The 21317-nt window shown below is 34.6% G+C and overlaps 2 protein-coding genes across 3 annotated transcripts; both read right to left on the bottom strand.

Annotated features, from left to right (window-relative positions):
• Window positions 1–90: 90 nt before the first annotated feature.
• Window positions 91–11569, bottom strand: LOC103852724 (endoglucanase 9). 2 transcript variants are annotated; one of them, XM_033284753.1, is made up of 8 exons: window positions 9102–11569; window positions 8434–8940; window positions 8197–8346; window positions 7897–8002; window positions 7728–7820; window positions 1115–1197; window positions 824–935; window positions 103–751 (listed from the first exon to the last, which is right to left on the bottom strand). In XM_033284753.1, the coding sequence occupies exons 1-8, from the start codon at window positions 9294–9296 to the stop codon at window positions 261–263; spliced, it is 1737 nt and encodes a 578-aa protein (XP_033140644.1). In that variant the 5' UTR covers window positions 9297–11569; the 3' UTR covers window positions 103–260. The 2 variants fall into 2 exon arrangements, with proteins under 2 accessions (XP_009127871.1, XP_033140644.1); XM_009129623.3 differs by lacking the exons at window positions 7728–7820; window positions 7897–8002; window positions 8197–8346; window positions 8434–8940; window positions 9102–11569 and adding exons at window positions 1364–1867; window positions 1947–5025 and having other exon boundaries at window positions 91–751; window positions 1115–1264.
• A 2294-nt stretch (window positions 11570–13863) lies between these two features.
• Window positions 13864–21054, bottom strand: LOC103852722 (V-type proton ATPase 16 kDa proteolipid subunit). Its single transcript, XM_033285184.1, has 8 exons — window positions 20942–21054; window positions 20489–20777; window positions 20423–20436; window positions 15647–20088; window positions 14915–15481; window positions 14780–14830; window positions 14569–14645; window positions 13864–14468 (listed from the first exon to the last, which is right to left on the bottom strand). The coding sequence occupies exons 1-4, from the start codon at window positions 21052–21054 to the stop codon at window positions 19959–19961; spliced, it is 546 nt and encodes a 181-aa protein (XP_033141075.1). The 3' UTR covers window positions 13864–14468; window positions 14569–14645; window positions 14780–14830; window positions 14915–15481; window positions 15647–19958.
• Window positions 21055–21317: the final 263 nt, after the last annotated feature.

Below are 21317 nucleotides of genomic sequence, written 5' to 3'. Positions count from 1 at the left end.
AGCTGCGGGAACCATGGGGAATGGAATGGAAGCATGGGGGTTGGTTTGGACTCCAGATTTCCTCTGAATACCGACATTCAAAAAAATAAATGGTTTCTAGTCTCAACCGGAAGATTGGTTTATTAAATGAAGTCTCGTACGAACACGATTATCATATTTATACCAGGTCCAATAAAATTGGACCTTAGCCTATTAAAAAGTTACACATTTAAATTACTTGTTCAATTGGATATTGTCACGTTCGGCTTCGGCCGACGGTTTCAAGCCGATCCACCGGAGGCGAAGTACGCCAAAGGTCCGACGAAGGGGGCGTTGATGTAAGTAGTAGGCTCCGATTGAATGAAATCTTCTCTGTTATCTGCATACGCATCCTTCTCATTTGGACCTCCTACGATTGCTCCCGTGAGAATGTTAGGGTTAGGGTTTGAAGTATTTAAAAATTGGAGTCCATCTGCGCAGCTGAAGTGTGGTTGTGAAGGAATAGATGATCCTCTGTGGTGGATTCTCATGGGAAAACTAGTTCCGTATCCAACCATATACGACATCTTGGCCGGATTCTCGCCGAGTATATAATCCACTTCTTGCTTCGATAAGCTTATCAAGGTGTCGGGGACAATGGTAACGGAGTTTCCGCAGTTGAACGTGTGTTGTGTGGCTTTCATGTACTTGGCGTAGGTTGTGAGCAAGAATGTTATGGCCGTTACGTGTTGTAGGTTGCTCTGAGGTAACTTGTAGTTGTACATCAAGCCTCCTGTTGGTTGTAGTTGTAAATAACGTTTTAGAAAGTTTGAATGATTCGTATTCACGATTTAGATCTCCTTACCTGGAGTGTAACTGGTAGAAGAAGAGGGAGTGTTTGGGAGGATCTTGCATATGAAACTCTCAGCTTCTAGCTTGTATTGTTCAAAGGTGTTGTCGTTGTTAACTAATGCTCGCTGCCAAAAAGTGAAATATTATTGTTGTGAATTGGTGACATGCTAAGCAACAAAAGTGTATCGGGTTCAAACCACCTTTGGTACGGAATATTATTAGGAATTAACAAAAGATTAGTTCGGACTTATGAGAGATTGGAACTTCAATTAAAAAAAACTTTCTTTTTAGCAGAGAGACATACCTGTGAAAGAAGAACATAAGCGCCAGCATATTTGTTGTCCCAGTTGAAGATGTCAGGCTGATCTCCACCTCCTAAAGATTGTATAAAGTTTTTGTAATACGAGTCATCGGTTGCTTTCAGCAGCCAGGCCGCACCCCACATTAGCTCGTCCTGTGTCATCATAATTTTTACATTTTGATATATATATATGTAGCAGTAAAAGTTTTTTTAGTTGCAATAATAAAGAGATGGGACATATGAAAAGCCGACCTTGTAACCAGAGTAGGAGCAGTAGAAAGGACAGACAGATGAAGAAAGGGAATCACTATAACTTCCTCTGTACTTAATGGCAAACTGCATCACATTCTTAGCTGTTGCCAGCAGCAAAAGCGAGTAAGCAGAATCAACTTCCTTGAAAACCATAGAAGCTGCGGCCAGAGCTGCTGCAGTTTCAGCTGCTACGTCAGAACCGGGGTTAGAAGGGGATACAGAATAGACTGTACGAGGTGTGTCCATATCTTCAGGCCGTTCCCAGCATTTGTGATCAGCATTAGGATCTCCTACCCCGACGTAAAGCTTCTCGGGAGTGGCTGTAGCACATTTCAGCAGATAATCCGTGGCCCAACGGATGTTAACAAGAGCATTTTGGAGCTCAGTACCCATCTGCTCACCGTACTCAAGCGTGCTCCATGAAAGCATTGTGGTGGTAAACGCCATTGGGAAATTGTGTTTGACGTTGTCTCCTTCGGTGTAGTACCCACCAACTAAGTCCACCTGCAGATCATATAAAAGTTTATTCATTCTTATATAATAACAAAGCTATATAAGAGGTTTAGTGTTTTTTGGGATGTACATTGGCGGAGGAGCCATCTGAAAGGCCGGAGCTAGCCCTCCACGAGAATTGTTGGTCTGTTGGGAGGGGACCGGACCGCTGACCGTGGAAGAAGAGCAATGACTTGGAGAGAGCTTCTATGTAAATTGGACTGGCATCAACATTTGGAGTGAGAAGAGATGAGAAAAGGAAAACTAAGAAGAAAAGAGAAGTCATTTTGAAGTTGATTACTTTGAGTTTTGAGGTGCCAATCCATGATATGAACGTTCACATATATATATACAACAATGGAGAGAGAGATCAGAGATAAGAGAGGGATTTGATACGGCGCTGATGGAAGCAGTACATACGGCATTTTGGAGAAAAAATGACTTCTCCAATCCATATATTTTATTTAATTATGTTTTTACCTTAACACATTTTCATGAAGTTCAAAAATCAAGAAAAAGACTGAATTTTTACTTCATCTATGAAATAAAAAATATGTTGTAAAACATTACTTCTTGAGAAATTTTATCATCACATGTTTAATTTGTATTCAGTTTGATGTTTAGTTACCATGAATACGATTTGATTTCGGTATTTGTTTCTAAACTATCCAATTTTATCTATAAATATTTTAAATGACTAATATATTAGATTTATGATTTCAGGTACTAGTATTATTATAAGTATGAATATAACTAATATTTTTATGTACTAATTTATATGTTTGCATATGTTCATTCGGTTTTTGGTGTGGGTTGAATACGGTATCAATTTTTGGATATAACAATTTAGAACCCTTTGAATATTTAAACCGGGTTCAATTGGGTCTGGGACCCTGATCCGAAGATCAGTTCTGGATGGGTATGTCCATCCTTAATCTGCGCGATCGATGTCATTGCCCTTATGAGATTACGTGAATTAATGCAATGGTTATTGCCGTTATGTGTATAATGTATAAGATTTACCATGATTTAAGCTGGCAGACGCATTATTAAATGTCATGTCAATAATATGAAATATACATTCTCCAGTAAAGATAAAAGGTTTGCATGAGACTAAGGGCATCCACAATGTGAGCTCTTAAGGGAATCTTTAGAGGGTATGGAATCCATTTTTTTTAGAGTTTGTGTCAAAAAGAATCCTTAAAATCCTTTGGTAAGGATTGATCCTTACACTGTTCACGGGTCCCATTGACTACGTGGCGGCCCGTAAATGGTCACTTTTTTTCTTTTCTTTTTTTTAAAAAATCCAAAATATTTAAAATTAATCCGAAATACCTTTGTGCTAAGGACTCCAATGAGTCTCACCATTGTGCATGGTCTAAGGGAAGAAGGAAGCGTGAATATTGAATTGAGTTTAGGGTTTATGTGGTCCAATTAGTTGACGAAGACTTGGAAAAGCTAACCGACAAGTTGACGCAAATACTTGCTAAGTCACATCCCGACTTGGGTTCCTACGAACTCTTCTTGGAGAGTGAATCATATAAACATATGATCATATAAAGCTATATATTGTTATTGATTTTGGTATTATGATAGTACTCTAATAGGGAACTGATAAAATAATAGTAGTTTAGTAAAAGTTAAATTTAACAACTAGTTCAGATTTGTTAACTTTATCGGTGAGGTATCTATTAAATTATCACACATTATAATATCAACCTTTGTAACTTACATTTTTAATATGTTAATGGATAAAAGAATTGGAGTTGGTTGTCAGTTAATTAAGGAAAAAACAATTTCTATATATTATTATTTGTCTTTATCAAAGAATATCTCAGTAATATTTTAAATATGTTAAATTACATTTCAAAGAGATTTAATTGTATTAATTAATTATACGTAGTTGATATCATCCTGTATATTCATAATAACAATAATACTAATGATTATAAATAAAATCTTAAAAACTTTATTAGAATACAATAATTATGTATAACATAATCAAGGAGTTATATTATCTTAAATAACACAGTAAATTTTTTTTTCTCAGTTAAACATAAATTGCATATAAACATAAACTACAATGATATGAAAACATAAAACCATGATCCCAAGCAAGTTAGCTAATCCTCACTTGATAAATAATGTTCATCAGCAATGTTCCAAATTCCAAAACATAAGTAACTTAGCTAATCCTCACTTGACCCATGAGGCACATAGTTTAAAAGGTAGAAATTTTCATCATTCTTGGACGACACTACACTCTACGGACTTGAAAATATATGTGGAGTAAGTCATGTCCCGAATCCTACATCACAACAACCCGAGGAATTGTCCGAGGTAGATAACAAATGTTTAACTAGATAGCATCTGGAATAGCCTATGGACCTGGCGTGTTATGAGGACTTATGATCGGAGATATCTCCGCTTCGCACAATCAAGATCTAGTCCGCGGGAATTGAAGTTTGGTCAAAGAAAACTCAGAGTCGCTACAAGTGCTCGTTAAGCGCATCTCTTGCAATCTCTCTAAGAAGCATTTGTGAGGAATATGTTTTCCAAAGTCTTGTTCGTTTTTGTACTGAATTTCCCAGACTTGCCTATTTAATGTTTTTGCATATCTTAGTTTGAAAAAGGAACTTTCTCCGCATATCTTAACTTGCGGTAGCCTTGTGGAATGTCTTTCTTATCTTATATCATAACTTACTAGATGTGTTTCACTTGTACTACAACCTATTCAGAGTCTTCCTTCTCCCACACGTCAATGATACTATCTATCCCTGCCCGTAAGGTTACGATGTATGTTGAATAACTATAAAATATAGGTGTGATCTTAACTTGCGGTAGCCTTGTGGAAAGTCTTGCTTATCTTATATCATAACTTACTAGATGTGTTTCACTTGTACTACAACCTATTCAGAGTCTTCCTTCTCCCACACGTAGTATTCTAAAACGTGTGTTCATTACGCGTTAGATGACTGTATAGCGTCTAGCCGTATAGTCGGACGCCTAAACGGGGATATATACGGATATATACTTTTTACAAGAAATATAAGTATGAGATTAATATATATATATACATTATTTTTGAAAAAAACTGAACATAAATATATTTTAAATCCAATTTTATGTATAAGTATATAGTTTAACATATATAAATAGTTTCAAATTATAAAAATTAAAACCATTTTAAATATATAAAGATGATAAATTTAAAATGATTTTGCAACAATTATACTTATATCTACAATCATATAAATGCATAAAATAAGTAAAAATAATATAAACAATAACATTAATAACATATAATAATAATATTAATAGTTTTTTTTTGAATATTAATGCTTAAAATCCGCCTAGGCGCAAACCGCATAATGTCCACCTAAAAACTGTTAATCATCCGAATTAAATAAATTCACATAAAATACGGTATAACATAAAAATAGTACGGTTGGCTACCGTATAGCGTCTAACCGCCGCCTAGACGGCGGATGCGTAGATCATATTTTAGAACACTCCACACGTCAATGATAGTATCCCTTCCCGTAAGGTTACGATGTTGACCGTATTTTAGAACACTCCACAGTCCACACGTCAATGATAGTATCCCTTCCCGTAAGGTTACGATGTATGTTGAATAGTGCGGCTGTGTGGGGCTTGTCATTTGCAATTCACTGTGATATAAAATATAGGTGTGTGATCATAACTATAAAATAGTGAATATGCATGAATTTTTATTGGGTCACAGGTCCACACGTCCAAATGTAAATGGGAACGGTCGCTCGGCTGCACCGTCTAACTTTCCAACAAAAGTTAAACAAGTGGGAAGTGACAAAAAAAAAACAAGTGGGTAGAATTTTTTTTTTTTTAAACACAAAAACTAACAAGTGGGGTAGATTCTGATTTTTTTCTATAAGTAAAAAAACTTCTAAGATTCTGATATTAAAGTGGATAGATTATGATATTTTAAAGGATTTTTAATGCTAGAACCTTTTTTTAGTGCTAGAACCTTTTTTTAATGCTAGAACCTTTCAATTAAATCTGGTTTGAGTAAAAGCTTATAAACTAGAGATTTAAAGCAAAACCTCTTTAACTTAATTTTATTTAAAAGATTAGAACCTTTGTTTACATTGCCGGTAAAACAAAAGGCTTCTGTAAATCTCTAGTTTATGATTTTTATCCAATCCAAATATAGTTGGGGATTTTAGCATAAAAAATCAGTATCATAAACGGGTACTGTTGTAATACGAACCGAATCCAAAACCGGATCCTTTCTTCCGAGAACACAAAACCCCAAGACAAATGAGTTCCCAAGGCGAATTAAAATGTCAGAGTGCAAGACCCTAACCCACCCAAACCGCCTTCGAAATTCTTTCCTTTAATGCCAACGTTGTAATGGTAACATTTTATGTGTTCTCCATTTCTCTTATATTTCTGGGGGTTGATGCAATGTGTTTTGTAGTTGTAGACACGCAGTAACAGGCAACAAATTGGACACAACAAAGGAAAATGCAAACTAATGATAGAACTCTATTGCACTGATGGCACATGAGGATGTGGAAACGTGGTTGATTCTCACTGATGAAAACTACTCTTTGTATCTCATCATCTCTTTCCCGAATCCAGTTGCTGGGAACTGTTTAGCATAGTCTTCAACCATCTCACGCAGCTTTGTCATCTCTGACTGTAATTTCTCATTTGATTGCATCGTTTCTACAAAGTCCCTTAATACAACCCCAATTTTCAGAGGGCGTGACACACACGATTTACCTTCAGACTCTGCCTTGATCTTCAACACTATTTTGACGGCTAAACCAAAGTTTATACAGCCACTTTTGCAAAATCTTCATCAGCGAATCCTCTTTGATGTGCGAGCTGTTGTTCCACTACAAAAGAAAAGGAGAACAGATCGGAACATATACGATCGGGTTTTCAGTGATCACCAGATCTCTATGTTTACAACTAAATTAAAATTTTCATAAGTAGTAAATAGCAAGAATGATGAACATTAACTACTTTTTCGACATACTAAAACATTCCTTCTATCAATGTTTTCTTAGACCCTTACCCATAAGGATGCCACCTAGAACGGCCGAAACTTCACCCGAAACAGTATATATTCTTATTCCACTATGCTGAAGATTTGCTTTAGATTTTGTTTCCATAACTCAGACATAATTAATGATCAATCGTATTTCAAAATTGTAAAGTCATTAATGAACTGGTAATCAAACGATTGGATTAGAAGGACTTCCATGTTTCTATAAAACTTCTTTAAAATCAAATTTCAGTAATATCTTACTTATTACATGTTCGTTAATATTAGGTCTTAGCCCATTAAGAGTTTTACATTTGAATTATTTATTCCGTTATAGATAGTCAAGTTCGGTTTAAGCCAACAGCTGCAAGTAACCATTTTCGCAACTCAAAAGCAACTTTCACGTGGGACAAAAGTGGTGGTGGATTCCATTTCAAGCAGATCCACGGGAGGCGAAGTAGGCCAAAGGTCCAACGAAGGGGGCGTTGATGTAAGTAGCCGGTTCCGAGTGTATGTAATCGTCTCTCTTATCTGGATACTCATCGTTCTTATCTGGACCCCCTACGATTGCTCCCGTGAGAATGTTAGGGTTGGGGTTTTGCGTGTGGTAAAATTGGAATCCCTCGGTGCAGTTGAAAGGTTTTGAAAGAAGTACTTGTGAAGGTAGCGATGATGCTCTGTGGTGGATTCTCATGGGGAAACTGGATCCGAATCCAACCATGTACGACATCTTTATTGGGTTCTCGCCGAGTATGTAATCCACTTGTTGCTTCGATAAGCTTATCAAGGTGTCGGGGTTGACAATAACGGAGTTTCCGCAGTTGAATATGTGTTGTGTGGCTTTCATGTACTTGGCGTAGGTTGTGAGCAAGAATGTTACGGCCGTTACGTGTTGTAGGTTGCTCTGAGGTAACTTGTACATCAAGCCTCCTGTTGTAATTGTTAATAGAAACGTTTTAGAAAGAAAGAACGATTCGTAATCATGATTGTGTTAGTTTATCTTCACCTGGAGTGTAATGAGTAGAGGGAGAGTTTGGGAGGATCTTGCATATGAAACTCTCAGCTTCTTGCTTGTATAGTTCGTAGTTGATGTCTTTGTTAACTAATGCTCGCTGCCAAAAAAAAGTGAAACTTTTTGTTGTGAATTGGGGAGTCAAATAGGGATTCTATGAAACTTCTTTTAGCAACTAAAGTGTCTCGGGTTCAAAACACCTTTGATACGAAATATTATTAGGAATTTACAAAGGCTGACTTCGGTTCTATAAGAGACCGGAACTTCCACATTTAGTAAAAAAACTAGACATACCTGTGAAAGAAGAACATAGGCGCCAGCATATTTGCTGTCCCAGTTGAAGATGTCAGGATGATCTCCACCTCCTAGAGATTCTATGAAGTTTTTGTAATTCGAGTCATCGGTTGCTTTCAGCAGCCACGCCGCACCCCACATTAGCTCGTCCTGTGTCATCATAATGAAATTCACGTTAAAATTGTTTAGTTGCAATGATTTGTCTTTGGGAAAGAGATAATACATGTGAGAGTAGACCTTGTAACCAGAGTAGGAGCAGTAGAAAGGACAGACAGATGAAGAAAGGGAATCACTGTAATTTCCTCTGTACTGAATGGCAAACTGCATCACATTCTTAGCTGCTGCCAGCAGTAAAAGCGAGTACTCAGAATCAACTTCCCTGAAAACCATAGAAGCTGCAGCCAGAGCTGCTGCGGTTTCAGCTGCTACATCAGAACCGGGGTTAGAAGAGGAAACATAATAGACTGTACGAGGGGTGTCCATATCTTCAGGACGTTCCCAGCATTTGTGATCAGCATTAGGATCTCCTACCCCGACGTAAAGCTTCCCGGGAGTGGCTGTAGCACATTTAAGCAGATAATCCGTGGCCCAGCGGATGTTAACACGTGAGACGTTTTGGAGGTGAGGACCCATCTGCGCACCGTACTCAAGTGTGCTCCATGAAAGCATTGTTGTGGTAAACGCCATTGGGAAGTTGAACTTGATGTTGTCTCCTGCGTCGTAGTACCCACCAGTTAAGTCCACCTGCAAATCATATAAAATATTTATCAAATGTTACTGATAAAAGCAAAAGACAATCGGTATTCTATTTATAACCCTCATCCTTCGTTTTTTAAAATGATATTTACATTTTTAGCAAAAGAAAACAGTTACTGATAGAACTAGAAGAGGTTTAGTGGGTGTACATTGGCGGAGGAGCCATCAGAAAGGCCGGAGCTAGCCCTCCAGGAGAGTTGTTGGTCTGTTGGGAGGGGACCGGACCGCTGACCTTGGAAGAAGAGCAATGACTTGGAGAGAGCTTCTACGTAATTTGGATTGGCATCAACATTTAGCGTGAGAGAAGAAGAGAAAAGGAAAACTAAGAAGAAAAGAGAAGTCATTTTTACTTAGGCAGAGAAGTTGATTAGTTTTGAGTTTTGAGGTACCAGTCTATGATATGAACGTCCATATATATATATACACAGTAATGGAGAGAAAGATGCATGCAGAGATATGAGAGGGATTTGATACGGCACTGATGGAAGTGCCAAATACGGCTTCTTGGAAAAAAAAATAGCCTTAATTTAGCTTCATTTCTTCATTTCTGTTATATTAGAAAGAAACAGAGGACAAAACATAAGAAGGAAGCGTTAGTGCCAAGATAACAGTGCCTAGTCTTCGGTCTTAATCAAAACTGTAGTACAATGGAGACGACTAGGCCTGGACATTCAGATAACCGGTTCGGATCCCGATCGGATTTTTTGGATTTTGGATATTTCAGAACTAGAGATTTTGGTATCGATCGGATAATTTAAAATTTTGATTCGGATACGGTTTGGTACCTGTCGGATCTGGTTACATCCGAAGTAACCAAAAAATTAATGAATTTGGTCCGGTTCTTTATATATACCAAATTATTTAATTCGATAGAACCGAATATAATCCAAAAGAACCGAAGATATTCTAAATATCCAAAAAAAACATAAACAAGATAATTAAAATTACAATACAATAAAATAACATAACCATTTTAAAATAACCAAAGAAAAGTTTAATCTCCTAAATGAAACAAGCATAATATATTACTAGAATTATCTTAATTAAAGTTTAATTCGAGTCTTTCGGATACCCATACGGATCCCGGATATTACTCATATCTGACTCGGCATCCGACCAGATTTTAAACCTTATTCAACCGGATATTTTCTTATATCCGAATCCGATCCGATCCAAACCCCGATTTTTCGGGTAATTACGGTTTGGATCTTCGGATCCGGAAAATATGTCCAGGCCTAGAGACGACATTAATCCAATTTTGTATGTGTTTCTCTTTTCATGCTCGTTAATCCAATTATTCATCGACCTCTCTCGTTATTTTTTTTCCTGGTACATTCTTTTAGTTTATGGAATAACAAAAGCGAATGAAAAGGGGAGGAGACAACTGTACGTTCATCCGTTTTTTAGATTTATATAGAGTTTGACACAACTACTGAAGTTATATAATAAATATATACATTTTTCTTACTTAATACATACATTTTTCTTACTTAATTAATAGATAAATGATCTATAAATTAATAAAATTTGGAAACCGAATGAATGTTTGGCATCGCTTTGCCGAAGACCGGCGCTGCTGCTCCATATTATTGATCTTATGGCATTACGGTTATGGTATACTATATTTACCACGGTTTGATCAAAAAAAAAAAGCTGGCAGACGCGTGATGCATGAAAGATGAACAAGGATATAACTTATTAATTTGTATTTTGTAACTGTAAGTTATATGTCATGAAGGTTTGCATGAGACTAAGGGAAGATGAGATTTCAAAATATCATCTTTTGTTTTGTTTCAGTGTATGAGACTAAAGGAAGACTAAGCAATAACCTTTTTATCTTCCTACTCTTTCTTTCCCCGTATGGCCCTACCCAGTGTACAACTCGGAACTTTTGTTAATGTTATTAATGTCAAATACTTTTTCTGCATAACTACAGTAGATGTCTTTTAACAGAGTCAGTCATATTTTTACTTTGTTTGTTCAGTGTAGTTAGCCAACGATGATGCGAATGTAAAAGAAGAACTTAAATAAGACGTTGAGAGATATTTCGGAGAGGGTATTGAATTGAGTTTAGGGTTTATGTGGAAACTTGAGACAAGTTGTCCTATTCATTGACAAAGACTTGGAGAAGCCAACCGACACGTTGACACATGACTGGCTAAGTCACATCCCGACTTAGGGTTTCTATGAATTCTCTTTCTTAGAGAGTGAATCATATAGTTTGACTTCGAATGGTAACATCCGTCCCGCACCGCACCGCAGTTAACAGTAACAAAAATTTCTACATATAACATATATCTATACGTTTTTATAACTGTCAGAACCGTACCGCAGTCAAACCGCTTGTTCCGCACCGCTCAATCCGCTGTTACCATTCAGAGCCAAAAACATAACCCAAAAAAAAAAATACTCAAGACAAAGAGATATGATAATATAAAGCTATTGTTTTGCTTTTGGTATTATTTAAATACCTCAATTGGGATACTCACTAAGACCATGGTTAATCAAGGTTCTTAGAGATGGGTATTTAAGAATTAATTCTTAACATTTTTCTTTGTTAAAATTAAGAACCGGTTATTAAATAACGCTAAGAACCTTATTTCTAAGAACTTCCATTAATCATGCTCTAATAGCATAGTGGAGTCAGCAGATACCGGAAAAGAGCCTCTCGCTATTTTTGCAGTATTATAATATATATAGTTTTAATTTCAACAAAGCAAAGACTTATTATTAGAGTGACACAATGTTCAACGAATCGCTAAACTTTAGTTAAACGATTCATATGAGATTATTGATTAAGCAGATGTATACACTGAATTTTTTAGTGTTTAAACTGATTTAAAAAAAAAAAGTTATTCTGAAAAATATTTTCGTTATATCCGATTTATTGACAAAACGAACAATTAAGCGCTGTGTAGACCAATTTTTAGAACACTGGAGTGACACATAGCGACATAGTTTATCAACTTATTTAGAAAGTCTCGTGCCACATAACCATTTCTCATATTTTTATATCTTTCTCCTCTTTTATTAATTTTGTTTATTATTTTTAATATGAGAAACTGAAAGAAATACTCCCACTAATCTTGATAAAAAAAACTCTCGCTAATCATGTCCTAAGAAATAAAGAACCTTTAGAGAAACTAGAGATTCTTCCGGGCTACGCCCGGATTTCGGACAAATATTTTTTATTCAATATATATACTATATATTGTGGCCATATTATAAAAGTATAAGTTCTGTTGCAGCGGACGATAGGTTGAACGGTCGATCTAGGAACTTTTAGGGTTTTTCGAGACCTGTTCTTGGATCAATCAAGAGTTTCTTTCGATAGCGTCTTGAGACCAACTTCTTGTATTGATGAATTTAATCAAATCAATAACAAGGCAACTCAAAGAAGATGAATTGAATCAAATCTCTTTCAAGGTATAAGCAAAAGCTCTATTTTTATTTATCAAAGTCTGAATACAACTTTAGGCTTCAATGCCTATTTATAATAAATCCTTAAATCAAGAAAACCCTAATCTTAACTAAAATAGGAAAACCATTAAAATATAGAAAATACAAATAAAAGGTAATTATCTAAATTAATATAACTAATAAAATAAATAACAAGATATTTGGAAATATTCCAAATACTTATCTGCATCAAGTTCATATCAAATTTGAAATGAGTGCAATAAAACCTTTTTCTACTTTAAACTTGAATTATAATCCAATTCATCATTCATATTTAGGAGTCATTCAGGGACATTAGATAAAATTATTCATAAAGTTCAATGAAAATAAATCGTTAATAACAATTGGTTCAAACGTTCGAGCTTTGTTTTTTGTTTTTAGAATTTTTGAGTTGTTTTTATTAATTATTTACGGTATTATAGAATCTTATGGGTTTTCAAAATCTATATGAAATGCCACTTATATGTATGATGACTGGTGTGCATCATTCTCATGCCATGAATATTGGCGACTGAAGTCTTTTTTTCCGCCAGCTATTTGAGTCAAACTTCTAAAATCAGAAAGTGCCCAAAGCCAAATGAGAGAACTGCATATTTTCTTAGTATCTTTTCACTTATTTTGAAATGCTTTTGAACACTATATCTCATAAATTTTCTTGAAAGCTATAACAATACCCATAACAGATTAAATCATAATAGTCTTTTCATGGATTTCATATAAAAAGATGACAATGTCTCGCTAAATCATGTTCCAGCAGCCAGACGATAACTTAAAACCCAAGTAATAAAACAAAACTTCCCGCCACTGCTTAGCCAACGTCGAAGTGAATAACGCAGACATGAGGCAAAGATAGGTCGCATCAAGATGGTTCCGTCCTTTTATTTTGTTCTGCAGAAGAAGGGTTTCCCCCCTCCATATTTATCTAGCACAGTGATGTTTCCTTGCTTGTTGATGCCATTCACCCGTGTGAAAGCTACCAGAAGAATCTGCACAAATACTTTCTTTAGGCAATAAAAAAATAAAAGACTTAGGGACAATTTGAGGAGTTGTATATGAGCTTACCAGTTTATAGTTTTTTAACAGCTTTCGGTGTTAGAGTTATTCTCACGAATCATTCTTTGACTATATAAAAGTGAAGCTCTGCATCTGGAGCTATTTTTTTCCCTATACCTACGCATTCCTGCTTCTTAGATTGGAATGATCAAGGGAAACTTACGAAGAAGCTAAACTTAGAATTCCATTTATTGGGGCTGACGCTTCTTGGAAGGAAGAGGTGGCTAGCCATGGATGCAGTTGGTAACAGTAGGTGCTTTTGATTCTTACTAACACTAAACTCAATCAAGCAATTTGGTATTTCTGGTGAATAATCACAGCCCTTCTAGGAAGGAAGAGGTGGCTAGCCATGGATGCAGTTGGTAACAGTAGCTGCTTTTGATTCTTACTAACACTAAACTCAATCAAGCAATTTGGTATTTCTGGTGAATAATCAATACACAGTAGCAAAACAATAACAAACAAAATCTCTCTGTCATGAAATTACTAAGGAGGATGACATCAAACATTCATCTATTCTAGCAAACATACAAAGAATACATGAAAAGTGATTTTACATGCTCGTTAGATCATTCAAACATGAGTAACAATCAGATTATGAGGTTCAAACTCTGCTTCCACACCCTTGGCCAGAGAAATGATAACAGGAGTTGTAACCCTCTTCTTCAGTACTTACTAATCTCATTGAACACCTAGAATGGCTCAGTCGATGGTAGACCATTGAAGACAATATCATCATATCCCTAACAGCTTCCTGCACATTCTTCAAAACCTCCAAAGGACATAAGAAGTCTTAATCACATTCAAACCCATATTTCAATATCTCATCTGCGTATAGAACCTATCCATCAATCCAGCTTCCACATACCTGAGATACGTACACCTTCTCATCAACGTCCCAAGCACATCATCTCTCGAGTTGATCACTTCGAGTAAATGTTCAGTTCTGCTTTCGACGATTGCTAAATATTGTAACTTGTAAGAAGCAAGTGGACACAAAAGGGCTGTCAAGAAAAAATCAGACAAAGTTGTCCTGGGAGGCATTATGGTAAAAGCCTTGTAATAGAGTAAAAGAAATAAGGACAGGATCCTTAGCGAACGAACCTGGATTATCAATGTTCAGTGAAAGCTAAAGTGACAGAGGCTATCAATGTTCTTCCATAAGGAGTACTCAAAACTCACTGAAGCAGCAAATAACAATCACATGAGCAGAAAAGTCACCAATGTAGAATGTAAATTTTTCGTCAGGAAAAAGAGACATTAAAAAGAAAGAAAATGAAAGGTATTTTTTTAGAATAAAGACTGTTTATATCACCTTCTAACAATCGCACAGAAGCAAGAAGATAATGTCCTCTCTTCTTTGAGTCTTTCCATTTTCATGTATGAAACAAAACTACAATTAAAAACATTTTGTAGACACATAAAAAAGACAGAGCATAGAACTACCAACCTGTGTATCTTTCATATACTCGAGCACCACTCCTATTGTCTAGTTAAGCATCTTAATGACCCTGAGGAAGTCTGCTTCGGAAGCATGATTTTGTCTGATTTTCTTTGGATATCTGCAAAAAGCTGGAAATAGTTATTAATTAAACAAAGAGAAGTAAGAAGGATGTCTCTTAAGATGGAGGCAATGTTCAAAGAGCCAAGTGCGGAGTATAGACACAGATTTTATAAGTACGCCTCTTTGTGGTCTCCAAGCTGTTGATGCAAAGCTCTTTCAGCCATTGATCCAATCAAGAAAGCTTAAAAATTTAGCAATAAACTAAACAGAAGAAATAGAGCGAGAGATTGAGAAAGATGTGGATGCGAGCTCATGCATGTTCTTTACCTTAACCATGTCACTCAATTGTTAACAATGGTTGTTAAGAAAGAAGATAAATTCAGAAAGGGGATGAGAGGTTGCTGTGAAAAGCCTGTCACACATCCTGCTGAATGAAAAAAAAACACTTACGAAGACAGAGACTGACCTGAAGGCATCATAAGCTATGGAGTGACGTGTTGTGTTGGCACCATACTGTCAATGTCATCAAAAACTGACTTAGAATATAAGAAAATACATGAACAATGGAGGTCATCAGATCGGCAACATAAGGTTCCATCAACATATTCAAACTTGCTTTCATTGATTGCAGAGAGAATCAAACGAAACAGAACAACCTAATATAATTATTGAATTTACCTGGAGCGGAGATCACACCTTCCGTGCTCAGATACTGGATGTCCTTCTGAGAGGCAGAACCAGCAATCGGCTTAGCTTTCTTGAGATAAGGAGGTGAATCACAATCCTAGACAGCTTATATGATGATCATGAACCAGTGGAGGCCATAATATCCTCTTCAGTTCCAGAGCTGTTTCGATTGTGCATTTACATTTAGAAAAGGTGAGAGATATTACGGTTTGTGGGAGAAGGTGAATCGAGAAAATTATTTTGCTCTTTGCCGGAGGCGAATCGATCTGTAAAAGTTATGAATGTATTTGATGACATGGCACATTCTTGACTTATGATTGGCTTGAATTTCCATGCCTACGTGGACACCCTAAGAAGTCTAGATATCTCCCTTTTAGTATTGTGATCTCTCACAAATAAATTTAGTATCTTAAAAATAAAATTATTCTTAAGACGACATGTGTCTCACAAAATTAATCTTACTAGATCCGTGTCCGCGCTACGCGCGGATTCTATATTATAAACAATTTAACTTTTAAACTATTTTGAATATTTAAAATTATTTTGAATTAATTTAGAGAAAAAAATTCTTGAAATTTTTAAAGCAATAATGCAGGTGATTATAGATGAAATATTTCATTAAAATTTTTAAAAGGAAATTTTCATATTTACCACCTGGTACATTATTCATGTTTACCTTCAATAAAAAGACATTTAAAAAAAAAAAATTTCCATGTTTACTACATTATTGGTACCATTAATCATGTTTATTTTCATTAAATAGACATTTTCAAAAATACCTTCATCATTAAGAATCAAAAGACCTTGCTTTGTATATATAATAAATAATTATTTAAATAAATAAATAATTATTTAAATAAATAAAAAATTATGTTTTTGAATTATACTTTTTCAAATTCGAACTTTCTAATAATTTTTTTGAATTTGTTTTTTAATTATCTTTTGAAATTTTAAAATTCTTTTGGAAACTACTTTTTATTTTTCTAAATAATGATTCATTTATATATTTATTCGAATCCTAAATTTCATATTCCAAAAACCCAGTATTAAGAATGTGGTATTTTTGGTATTTCCCTTTTTAAAACATTGTTATATTGATAGATTTTGTATTTCAAAATTTTATTTATTTGTTTAATAATTTGATGTTTTTATTTTTTTTATTTTCAATATTTTCTCCATGTATCTTCTTTTCTCTTTCAATTTTATCAGGTTAATTATATTGACAAATATTATTTTATTTTGATATATTCAATTTCCGTATGTTTGACATAATCTATGATTCATTTAAAAATATTTCATGTTATTTCTTCAAAAATTTAGCATAGATATCAACTAATTTTAGATAGTATTTTCCTTTTCTAATTTACTTTTACATTGATTTTTTCTTTTTGATAAATATGACTATTTTAAAGTTGTGCTTTCCTTAGGAATGTTTAAAAAAAAACTATTAGCTAAAGCTTTTCATGTTTCTTTTTCAAAGAGCTTCCATATCAAGTTAAATTTCTTATTGATGGTTTTTATTTGTTATTTATTCTAATTTAGTTTGGGAGTATGATTCTCATGTAATCTACCGTAAAATAAAACTTGTTAACATTGTTTTGTTGGACTCTTTTGAAGTTAGTTTCGATAAGTTAGTATATATATCTATTAATTTTTTAGATATTTTTTTTAGCAAAAAAAAAAACTTTTAGATATTTTTCTTTTGATTTCTTTGGTAGCATATTTTGAGAGATTGTTTAAAATATCATTAATTAGATACTACTTTAAAGATGATTTTGTCAATGAATCATATTGTGAGAATGGTAGACTTGAACATGTCTTTGCTTGAGTGGTTGCATAGAAATTGGTGAGACTGTATAAGAAGTTTGGTTTCAGGCACGTGAGTAACAGTTGCCTTTCAAGACGTGGACAATGTTTGGGGTGGAAACTACGTTAGTTGTTAATGTGTTTATTATTTAGAGAGGGATGAAAGAGAGAAGTTGCATACATGTTTGTTGTTGCTGATATTATTAGAGCAAGATGAGTAAACCACTTTTGTTAATTCTGCATTTTTCATAAACAAATGACTCTCAAATCCAGTTTTTCATTGCATTAGTCTGATTTGACACCATTGAAAAAAATTGTTTGTCTCTTGATCTCACCTAAAAAGAATCCACAAAACCTTACTTGAGTGGTCATCTCCTTTGGCATCTTCATACGAGTGTGGATACTGTAAGCATATAATAAAACATCAAAACAACTATAACAGATACATATCATTAGCAACATGAGACAAACTACTTTAAACACTTCAAAATTAACCTGCGATTTATAATTTACAATGCATGTTATCGTAAGAGCCAGCTCATTGTTCTTAAAGGTAAAATAAAATGCAACTTTATTTCAGAATAAAATATGTTGTTAAAGTGTTTTTGATTATCAAAAGTTATGTCATAAGAGATCTTACTACCTGGGGTTTGTGGTCGAAGAAAATCATGCAAGTAACTACCACCCATTTGCTTGACATTCGTGCTTCTTGTCTGTAGAGTATCGTCAATCTCGTAATAATCAACGAAAGCTGTGTCTTGTGTTTCCAGAGAAACCTAAATCCTCGATTTCTAAATTTACTAAACTATACCTTCAGGTCATCATTTGAGACACTCAGGCTTGTTCTGTCCACTTATAGACTCTTGCAAGGTTTTGCCTGCAAAAACAAAAGGTCCATCAGAAAGTGTCATGATAATATCATTACCAAAAATAGAGTCATGATAACATATGAAGCATCTCAAGGAATTTAAACACATACCAAAAATCATTTCAAGAACATTGTCACTAATTCATATCAATTGCAATTAAGGGGAACAAATTTATTGGTTTGAGAATATGAGGCTGTACCTTATCGTCAAGGAAGAGCAGCTCAACGCCAATGAGCGTCCCAAATTTCACTGGAAACTGCCGATGGAACTATGAAGGTTGATTTTGAAGCCATAAAATCTGGAATTTTTTTTGCTGGCCTATGGAATAGTGCAAGATCGAAAACCCTAGAAATATATATATAATAGAGCTGGGGATATCGAAGGGGCATCTGACATTGGAATGTTTATTATTAAATAAGGCTTTCAGGAATCTAAGTGGTCGTTACGGAGCTGCTGAACGGTTGTCTTTAAAGTTTTTGGATTGTCTTTAGGAGTTATACCGGGAACGTTAGAGAAGGGAATGGATACAGATTTCATGAGGTTAGATGATGACATGTATATCTTGATGATGTGGCACTTTCATTGGATATAAATATTTTGGGTGATGTGGCATAGTCTATGAGTCTCAAATTTAGTTCCTTTTATATAGTAGGATTCATCATTGTGTCGTGTGACAACAGTAGATGCAATTTTCCAAAACTTATTGAAATCTCTCATGCAAGACTGTTCTCTTTCACTTTTAATATATTGTTTTAATTATTGAAATCAGATCACCAATGTGATGCTCTAAGTTTTTCATTAGTAAAATTTTTTTAACTAAATTAAATTAAAAACTAATTTAGATTTATTAACTTTATTGGTGAAAAAACTTATCATATATTAAATTATAATCAATTATCTAATATAGGAGATAAACCTAACATATTAATATAAAGTTTAAAAAAAATTATATAATAAATTACATATAAAAATCATTAACAGTAAAAATATTAATCAGTCTAACTTTTCATGTGAGAGCTTCATTGCGAAAAATTATTTCGCAAATAATAGTATAGATTTCAATAATAGTGTAAATATATTAAGTTACATTAAAATATACTTAATTGTATTAGTTAATATTAAACTTATCAATATAATCTACAATAAAAATAATAAAATAAATAAATATTAATGATTATAAAGACGTAAATGCAATAATTATATGAGTCTGTATAAGTTGATGAAAAAAAATATATAATATAATCATATATAATCAAAGAGCTATATTATCTTAAATAACATTATTTAAGATCATATAGCTCTTTGATTATATTATAACATAAAAGAAAAAGGGGAGATAAATGATATAAATATAAAATTATGATCCAAAACATAAGGAACTTAGCTAATCCTCACTTTGATTAATAATACTCATTAGAAATTTCCCAAAACGTAAGAGCATCTCCAATGGTGTTACCACCATTGGAGTCCTTAACATTATTAAACTATTTTTTTTTTTGATTTGAATAGTTAAGGATTCTAATCAAAATTGTATCTCCAATGGTGTTTTCTAATTTGAAATCCTTAGGAATTAAGAAGTTGAAATTTTAAGAGAAAGAGTAAGTTACTCTATTCTACATATATGCATCTCAACGAAAATGAAAGCAACGACAATGCAATACAATTAAAAACCATTGTAGCAAAGGATTACAAGTAGCTTCAGCAAAGATGAGAATCAAAATCATTCCCACAAACAGCTTTGGTTGCTGTGCATTCGCTCTGCAATACACAAATCACACCACATTACAAAGACAGAACATCTCTCTCAACTCCAACTAGATACAAACACTAATGCAACAATAGACGAAATTGGTAACGTATGGCTCTTTTTAGCGACTATGGCTTTAACTACTTTCAGGTACATACTGTTACAGTTTAGCTATGTTTTGAGTAGGTTTCGTCTGATAATGAGATCTTGTTTTTTATTATCAAAGGTTATGGAAGAAGCGAGGAAGCACAAGAAAGAAACAACAAAGTCATCCATCATCAACCGTTTTAGCTCTAAATAACAACTCACTCTCCAATTATATAACACCAAGATTAACACTTAAACATAGCATCATCAATCTAGAAACAAAGAATCCATATTTTTAAAGAGACTATATAGTTTTTGCAATTACCTGACACCTGCGTCACCGACGATTCCAATAGCCATACCAGCGGAGAGACCGGCGAGACCACAAGTGAGACCCGAAGAGAGATGAGCATAGCCATCGAATAGATAGTAAGACTTGGCCTTTGGATTGATTCCAGTGCTGATGATGACAGCAATGATCAAACCATAAATACCCAACACACCAGCCATAACCACGGGAACAATCGATTTCATCACAAGCTCTGGTCTCATCACACCCATCGACGCCACACCGACCCCGCTCTTCACGAAGGAACACGAAGACGAACATCGAAATCAGAAGGAACACGAAGACGAAGACGCATATGCATTGTGAAAAACTGAAACCCACAATCAAAAAACTGTTTCTAACCCAACAACTGATCAATCCTCCCGAGTAAGAAAGTTTACACCTTTTTGAATACCCAAAGAAGTCGAGAGTGGATTCGAGTAATTTACCCGTAAGTTCCTTCACCGATTTGTTCGAGCTTCTCGAAGCAATCGACGCTGCGAGATCCCCAGAGCGGAGGAGGCTCCTCTATATTTAACTTCCCGGGCTCTGCCACCGTCATACTCTTCTTCTCCGGTGATTAAATTTCGCCACCTCCGATTTCCTTTTTATTTTCTCAGACAGCTCCCGTAGGTTTTCTAACTTTACTAAGCTTGCCACGTCACTAAGGACTACGGTGTTTTAATCCTTAATTAAGGATCATCCTTAACTTTGCCTTCCTCTTTTAATATTTTTTTAATCAAAAAGCATTAAGGATTTTGACTAAGGATTGCACATTTTTTACCGTTGTACATGCTCTAAGTAACTTAGCCAATTTATCCTCGC

The sequence above is a fragment of the Brassica rapa genome, chromosome A02 (assembly GCF_000309985.2).
Source record: "Brassica rapa cultivar Chiifu-401-42 chromosome A02, CAAS_Brap_v3.01, whole genome shotgun sequence".
NCBI lineage: Eukaryota > Viridiplantae > Streptophyta > Magnoliopsida > Brassicales > Brassicaceae > Brassica > Brassica rapa.
The sequence above is the reverse complement of the archived record's forward strand: the minus strand, read 5'-3'. Positions and strand labels throughout refer to the sequence as shown.

Coding starts and splice junctions, on each gene's coding strand:
- LOC103852722 (XM_033285184.1), bottom strand. CDS start 21,054: ATGACGGTGGCAGAGCCCGGGAAGTTAAATATAGAGGAGCCTCCTCCG. Junction 20,778..20,941: donor ATCGGTGAAGGAACTTACGG/GTAAATTACTCG, acceptor TTCCTTCTGATT/TCGATGTTCGTCTTCGTGTT.
- LOC103852724 (XM_033284753.1), bottom strand. CDS start 9,296: ATGACTTCTCTTTTCTTCTTAGTTTTCCTTTTCTCTTCTTCTCTCACG. Junction 8,941..9,101: donor CTGATGGCTCCTCCGCCAAT/GTACACCCACTA, acceptor TATGATTTGCAG/GTGGACTTAACTGGTGGGTA. Junction 8,003..8,196: donor CCTATGTTCTTCTTTCACAG/GTATGTCTAGTT, acceptor TTTTTTTGGCAG/CGAGCATTAGTTAACAAAGA.